At 43.5% G+C, this 8431-nt stretch overlaps 1 protein-coding gene across 1 annotated transcript; it reads left to right on the forward strand.

The window, feature by feature from the left end:
* Positions 1-638: 638 nt before the first annotated feature.
* On the forward strand, positions 639-7857 carry MAGEB16 (MAGE family member B16). Its single transcript, XM_075539235.1, has 2 exons — positions 639-712; positions 6520-7857. The coding sequence occupies exon 2, from the start codon at positions 6568-6570 to the stop codon at positions 7597-7599; it is 1032 nt and encodes a 343-aa protein (XP_075395350.1). The 5' UTR covers positions 639-712; positions 6520-6567; the 3' UTR covers positions 7600-7857.
* Positions 7858-8431: the final 574 nt, after the last annotated feature.

An 8431-nucleotide genomic window follows, 5' to 3' on the forward strand; every position in this document is an offset into this window, starting at 1 on the left:
ACACTGGAGGAGCAGTCCCGCTTTGGTGGCGGTTAACACTGAAACCAGCCACCCTGCTTGCAGCTTTACTATCCCGTCAAGAGTTACAGCCTCCGAAACCCACGGGCAGTTATACCCGGCCCTGGAGGGTCGCTATGAGTCCGAATCAACTCGATGGCAGTGAGTTTCTTTTTACCTCTTCTGCTTTTCTGAAAAAGTTCTTTTTCTCCGGTATCTCTGACAGACAAGACTTACGTTAGACGTGGTGGCCTCAGTCACAAGGGGAAGCACATTTTCAAACTATAACCAACATGAGGACTCTGTAAAGGTCGAAGGTGTAGGGGGCTGCTCATAGTGAAGTTTGTAGTTCAGAATTGACCTGCCGCCTCTCCATGGGAGGCAGATGAGGTTTTAGCGCTGTAAAAATGTACAGCCTTAAAAAAAACCCCACAGGGGCAATTCTATTCTACCCTGTAGGGTTTCTATGAGTCAAATCTAGTGGAGAGCAGTAAGTTTGTGTTTTTGTTTTGATTATGTGAAGATTGCGGCACTACGCATCCTATGACAAAGCATCCCCCTCACAACATTACCCCTGTTTTCAGCCCGGGGAGGCCTGGGGAAGGGCTGTCAGACTGAGGTGAACCTTTTCCTTTTTCTCAGATCTCAGGAAGGTGAAAGCTTAAAGAGGGGATCGAAGCCAACAGACAAAGGATCTCAACCCTGAAGTGCCCAGGTAATGCCTCTCAGATACCAACGGGGGTGGGGGGGTGGGGGGGTGGGGGGGGTGGTTACTAACCATTGGCAGCCCAGAACGACCTCAAGCAGAGATATTCAGATGAGATGCCCTCTCAAGTTTCCATGGTGGGCTTGAGGAAGGGGCCCAAATCAGCTCAGCAAAAGGAAGAGCCCCAGGTCCTTCCAGGAGTGAAAGTAAGGACCCCGAATGAGGATTGCAAGGATCACTCATTTCAGGGGTGACCCCCACCTGAGATCCTCAGCCATGGGCATACATGTGTGGATAAAGGACCTCTTCCATTTCCCTTCAGGGATCACAGGGACGCGAGTCTTTAGCTTGAGGCCTGAACATCAGATGAGCAGAGGGCATGAGTCCTGCAGGTCCTGAATAAAGAGTTAACAGCATGCTAATCTGATTGAAGTTGAAACCCTATGAGCCTCACTCTACCCTTGAATTAAACGCTTGTTATTCCAAGGTAAGAGTGATGAAATTTATGTCACTCTCCTTTCATCTGCAGGGGTTAGGAATGTAAGGGGGTTGGGTCTGAGGGGAGCAGCCTCAAATCAACATGTAGGAGGATGCACATGCCAGGCCAAGAGGTTAGGCAAAAACACAGTTAAGACAGGTCATTATCATTGTGAATGAGGGGGAGTCCAGAGTGGAGACCCAAAGCCCATCTGTAAGCAACTGGACATCCCCTTACAGAAGAGTCGTGGGGAGGGGAAAAGCTAGTCAGGGTGAAGTATAGCAATAATGAAACATATAACTTCCTCTAGTTCTTTAATGCTTCCCCCCCTCCCCCACTATCATGATCCAAATTCTACCTTACTAATCTGGCTAGACCAGAGGATATACACTGGTACAGATCGGAGCTGGAAACACAGGGAATCCAGGACAGGTGAACCCCTCAGGACCAATAATGAGAATAGAGATACCAGGAGGGGAAGGGGAAGGTAGGAGAGAAGGGAACCTATCACAATGATTTATATATAACTCCCTACCTGGGGGACAGATAACAGGAAAGTGGGTGAATGGAAACATTGGACAGTGTAAAACATGAAAAAATATATAGTAATTTATAAATTATCAAGGGTTCATGAGGGAGAGAGGGGGAAAATGAGCTGATACCAAGGGCTCAATTTGAAAGAAAATGTTTTGAGAATGATGATGGCAGTAAATGTGCTTGACACAATGGATGGATTTATGGATTGTGATAAGAGTTGTAAGAGCCCCCAATAAAATGATTTTTTTTTTAAAAAGACAGGTCCTTGGGGACCCAACAGGGTCCCACTCCTGTTAATCTGCAGTGTTTCCCAGAGTAGGAGATAATATCCTCTAGGGGTGCTGGATATCAGGGAAGCTACTTAAACCTTATCCTGGATTATTGGCTACGGTACAAAAGTTTTTTTATTGGCGGGAACATGAGGGGCTGTGTAATTTTTTCTCCTGAAAATGAGGCTGTAGGTTAAATAGTTTGGGAGCTTATCTAAGGATTCAGAGGGGCCACTAGATGAGGTACTCTTTATCTTTCTGTTTGTTTGTTTCCTTGTTTAAGAAGAGGTTTTTAAAAAAATCATTTTACTGGGTCCTCATACAATTCTTATCCCAATTCATACATACATCTATTGTCTCAAGCAAATTTGTACATTTGTTGCCACCATCATTCTCAAAACATTTGCTTTCTACTTGAGCCCTTGGTATCAGTTCCTAATTTTCTGCCTCCCTCCCTCCCTCCCTCACGAACCCTTGATAATTTATAAATTATTATTATTTCATGTTTTACACTGTCCATATCTCCATTCACTGACTTTTCTGTTGTGTGTCCCCTAGAGAGGGGGTTATATGTAGATCATTGTGGTCGATTCCCCCTTTCTCCACCTTCCTCTTATTCTCTTGGTATTGGTACTCTCATTATTGGTCCTGAGGGGTGTATCTGTCCTGGATTCCCTGTCTTTCCAGCTCTGATCTATACCATTTGCATCCTTTGGTCTAGCTGGATTAGTAAGGTAGAATTGGGATCATGATTGTGTGTGGGGGAGGGAGGATGAAGCATTAAAGAACTAGAGAAAAATTGTATGTTTCATCACTGCTATACTGCACCCTGACTGGCTTGTCTCCTCCCTGCAACCCTTATGTAAGGGATGTCCAGTTGCCTACAGATGGGCTTTGGGTCTCCTTTCGCACTCCCCCTCATTCACAGCGATAAGATTTTTGTTCCTTGATGACTGATACTTTATCCTATTGAAAACCTCGTGATCATACAGGCTGTTCTGCTTCTTCCATGTGGGCTTTGTTGCTTCTGACCTAGATGGCCGCTTGTTTACCTTCAAGCCTTTAAGACCACAGACGCTATATCTTTTGATAGCTGGCCACTATCAGGTTATCAGCTTTCTTCACCACATTTGCTTATGCACTTACGTTGTCTTCAGTGATAGTGTTGGGAAGTTGAGAGTCATGGAATGCCAAGTTAATAGAACAGTGTTCTTGCATCGAGGGAGGCCCAATGTCCGTCTGCTACCGTAATACTAAACCTATAAATATATGCACATAGATATATTTCCCACTTGTCATATATAAATATATTTACATATACACATGCCTGTGTTTAGACCTCTATAGATGCCCTTTACCTCCTAGTTCTTTCCTCTATTTCCTTTTACTTTCCTCTTGTCCCATTATCATGTCCACCCTTCATTTGGTTTCATAATTCCTATTGGCTACATTGCCCTTCATCAAGCCCTACCAGTCCTCCTACACCCTCCTCGCCATCAATTTTGGATCACCTGTTCCCTTTCCCTGGTTTTGTTAATACCCACTTCCTTTATCCCACCTTCCCCTCTGCTCCCATTTCCCCCCGGAAATGTCTGTCTTGTTTTCTCCTCTAGATTGTTTCTCCAGCCTATTTTATCTAGATAGACCTGCAGAAAAAATAATATCCACAAAAAAACAAGATAGAGAGCCAAACAATGCAACAAAAAACCCCCAAAAAACAATAAAAACTAAAGACCAAAAAAAAAGAAAGAAAGAAAGAAAAGCCTATCTATAGTGCAAGGTCTTTTTGTGGACCTTGAGGAGTGTTTTCCGGTGGAGTTTGATGGCGTGCCATGCCCTGGCCCCAAAGTCTATTTCCTGGTATTCCCTGGGGACTTTGTTGCTCTCTCCCATGCTATTCTGTTGCACATCCTTAGTGGGGTGGGGTTAGATCAGATCCAATTCCCACAGTGTTGCCCCTGTAGCACTATAGGTCAGTGAGGGATGTCCTGTCTCATAGTAGGGCTGGCCCTATGGTCCTCTCTGTGCTTTGGCTGCTGTGAGAGAATATTGTCCTCAGGGCTTGGTGGGCCAGGATGTGTTTCACTCTTTCTTCCTCCCTTCATTTGCTCCTGTGTGCTCTGATCAGACATGTCCTTCTCCCTGAGCTGTAGCTTTACTGCTGTTCTCTGAAGTGAATTCTTCTGTGGGGATGCGGGGCTATCCTCGTAGTTGGGCTTGGGGCTAGCCCCTCAGGCCTCAAGGATAGAGTTTTAATATGTGCGACCTATATCAATTCAGGGTAATAGGGGAAATTATCTAAGGCCTTTCAATATCACAATAAGAAGCCTGAAAGAGATCTATACCAGTTCCCATCCAAGAATATTCTGTCAGAGGGATTATTAGGTAAGAGAAAGTGAAGTCTGAGACTCAGCAAGTAGCCAAAGTAAGGGTTCTGAGTGAAAGCTGTGATAATCACCCATTCTAGAGCAATAGAGGCCCTAATTCTATAACTGATGCCATACATGGGAACCCCGGACAGGATTAGCAGGCTGAGATGACCCTTCTTGCACTCCCCTATAAACTCAAGGTGCTAAAAGTTCCGATCTAAAGATATGATATAAAGTTACTTTAAATGCTAATATAATAGCCAAGGGAAAGCCCCTATCTAAGAGACTAAGAGACTAAGGAGAACATCTACTCCAGTACAGAATGATCCCCGCAGAGCCTTATCCTGTTACCAAGTAATTTTCGGAAGGGCAGGCCGGATAAGGGACCCCCAGGGAGGCCTGGTGGCATAATGTTTACACAGTGGGCTGCTAACCACATGGTCTGCAGTTTGAAACCATCAGCTGCTCTAAAGGAGAAAGATGTGGCTTTCTACTCTCATAAAAAGTTAGTCATAGAGCACATCAACCTGTGTGATCAAAAGGTTTCAACGGAATCAGGTATCAGAATATTCAAAACAAACAATTATATCGATGTTAACAATAGATATTGTAGTGGCGACCCAATGCCCATCAGTAGACAATTGGACATCCCCTCACAAAAGGGTCACAAGGAAGGGACAAGTCAGCCAGGGTACAATATAGCACTGATGAAACACACAACATTCCTCTGTTCTTTAGTGTTCCCCACCCACCCCCACCAACCCCCGTTATCATGACCTCGATTCTACCTTACAAATCCAGATAGACCAGTGTGTACATTGATACTTACAAGAGCTCTTGAAACACACATGGAATCCAGGGTAGATAAGCCCCTCAGAAACAGTAATGGTAGTAGCATATACTATGATGGTAGCAGGAAGGTGCAGGGGAATAATGGAGAGAAAGGGGAAACTGTTCGCAATGTTCTATGTATAATACCCCCCAGCGGAATGAATAACAGAAACGTGGGTGAAGGGAGACAGTGGATGGTATAATATATTCAAATAATAATAATATATAATTTTCCAAGGGTGGCTAGGTATGCGCGGGAGAGAGAAAGAGGAGCTGATGTTAAGGGTTCAAGTAGAAATAAAATGTTTTGAAAATGATATATAATAATTATTTATAAACTATCAAGGGACCAGGGGGAAGGGGGGAGCGGGGAGGGTGGGGGAGGGGAAAAAAGGGAAACTCGAGCTGATTCCAGGAACCCAAGTGGAAGGTGAATTTTGAGAATGACGAGTGCATCCAATGTATAAGGGTGCTTTGCTCAATTGATGTATGTACGGATTGTGATAAGAGTTGTATGAGCCCCAATAAAAAAATTTATTAATTAAAAAAATGATGGCAACGCATATACAAGTGTGCTTGATACAATGGATATGTGGATTGTTATAAGAGCTATAAGAGCCCTCAATGTAATTATTTTAAAAAATTAGTCTTGGAAACTCATGGGGGCAGTTCTACCCTATCCTATAGGGTCCCTAAGAGTCAGCATCAACTCAGTGAACAGTGAATTTGCTTTCTTGCATTTTATTTCTTGTCAAGGAGATGAGGCCTCAGGATGAGGAGGCAACATCAAGTCCATCAAAAGCAATTCACACAGTATTAAAATCCAAGGTGAAGACTTTAAGCACCGAGATGAGGCAAACTCCCCAAGTATAGATGAGATGCCACAGTTCCTACCCTTCCCCTGTTTTATTATGCATGATAGGTCCAAAGTGGAGGTAACCAGAAATTCAGTTGTTTCACTTCAAAATTGGAGCCTTATTAAGGTGTGGTCTGATATGGAGAGAGAGTTTGGGGCACAGGCCCTACTAGGACGCATAGTAAGGAATACGAGCAATAACAAGGTTCCTTTCACTCAAGGGAGCCATTACTCAATAGAACTTAACCCCTTACCTGCAGTCAGACCCGAGGTTTCTGTGGTTGGATTGGCTGGCTGTGACCAAGGTGCATTCTCACTTCCTCATTCAGGTTCTTAGGAAACATAACACCCATGACAGGAGATCGGTGAGACTATAGAACCACCACTGTCAGGAGATTAGTACTTGGACTTCATCAGAACCACCACAGTTTAACTTATCAATTTAAACCCATGCACATTCTTTTCCTCTCCTTTAGGTTTATTTCTATTTACCCTCTTGCCTGCTGTTGCCCACAAGAATCATCATGTCTCAGGAAATGGATCAACTGTGCCCTCCCACTTTTATTGAAACCGATGACCTGGAGATTGCAATGGCCTTTGCATCTCTGGAGGATACCTCTTTATCTCCCTCCGATTCGCCGATGCCTGGTAACCTGGAGGAGGAGGAGGAGGAGGAGGAGGAGGAGGAGGCTCCTGATGCTGCAATTGCCGGTGCTTCCCAGGGCCCTCAAAGTGAGATTGCATCTTCAACCAATATCACAGCAGTCTCATCAGTTAAATCAGATGAAGGCTCCAGCAGCGAAGAAGAAGATAGTTCAGACATCTCAGATTCTTCTTCAGATAAAATTGCACACAAAGATCCTCTAGACGAATTGGTAGCATTGTTGGTGAAATTCCTGCTGCTCAAGTATCAAACGAAAGAGCCAGTTACAAAGGCAGATATGCTGGATGTTGTCATCAGAGATTTCGGAGACCATTTCCCTGAAATCTTCCAGAGAGCCTCTGAACGCCTGGAGATAGTTTTTGGCCTTGACCTGAAGGAAGTGGATCCCATCAACCATAGATATCATATGTTCATCAAGTTGGGCCTCACCTACGATGGCATGCAGACCAACGAAGAGGGCATGCCGAAGACCGGAGTCCTGATTCTTATCTTGGGTGCGATCTTCATGAAGGGCAACCGAGCCACTGAAGAGGAAATCTGGAAAATTCTGAATAAGACGGGGATATATTCTGGGCAGAAGCATTACCTCTTTCTTGATCCCAGGAAGTTCATCACCAAAGAGTTGGTGCAAGAAAAATATATAGACTACAGGAAGGTGACCAATAGTCATCCCCCACAATATGAATTTGTGTGGGGTCCAAGAGCGTTTGCTGAAACCTCAAAGATGAAAGTTCTGGAGTTCTTGGCCAAGATCCATGAGACTCACCCAAGTTCTTTCTCACCCCAGTATGAAGAGGCTTTAAAAGATGAGGAAGAGCGAGCCAGTGTTGCAGCCTTTCTGGAAGCAACCCTCAAAGCCGTGGAGGAAATGCCACATCTGGCATTGAAATAATTGAGAGTGCAATATTATCTATGGGCCCCAATACTAAATATGTAACTTGGCGATTCACCCTTTGTATTGTAGACCGGGGTCTTTCTTATATGTTCCTTAGTAGTAGGTTTAGCTTTAGAATTTGCAAATCACGTTTATTGCTGTTTTTGAGATTTAGGAGTAACATCTCTCTTGTTCTTTAAGAATGGATTGGGAAAACACCATTGTATTTTGTGATCCAGGATAAGCATTGTGATAGGCACTTTTCTGGAAGCAAGCATGGTGCCCTCTCTAAAATTGGGGGGATCGAGAGAGAACAAATCTAAAGATGATAAAACCATGGCTGCCTTGATATTGTTTAGTGTATTCTACAAAATTAGGTTGATATGTGCATGGATTTCCTTGGCTTTTTCAAGATCATATGAGAAATAAAGTTTGATAAATTACACTCCATGCTCACTGCTTCATTTATTCCCAAACATTAATTGAGCGTTTGCTTATTGGAAAGCACTGTTAGTACTGGGTAAATGGCAATAAAACAATTTGTTGTTTTATTAGAGATTTTTAACATCTAGGAACACTAACCTTAGATGATGGTAGAATACTAGTTAAAACCTAAAAAGAACAGGTTAAAATGAGTTCGTAGGTGGAGGTAGACAATCCATATCAGTGTAAAATGTAAATATGTCAAGGTGAGATAATTGTAACTTTAAGAAACAGCAATTACTTCCATGAGACTTAATCTTCAGCTAGCCAGGCAGTGGGCAAGTTGAGACTGTGGTGAAGCTGAGCAAAGGTCACACTCGAGATAATAGATGTTTAGAATAGAGACTCAAATGCCTGGGATTGAAAA

Source organism: Tenrec ecaudatus, chromosome X (assembly GCF_050624435.1).
Source record: "Tenrec ecaudatus isolate mTenEca1 chromosome X, mTenEca1.hap1, whole genome shotgun sequence".
Lineage (NCBI taxonomy): Eukaryota > Metazoa > Chordata > Mammalia > Afrosoricida > Tenrecidae > Tenrec > Tenrec ecaudatus.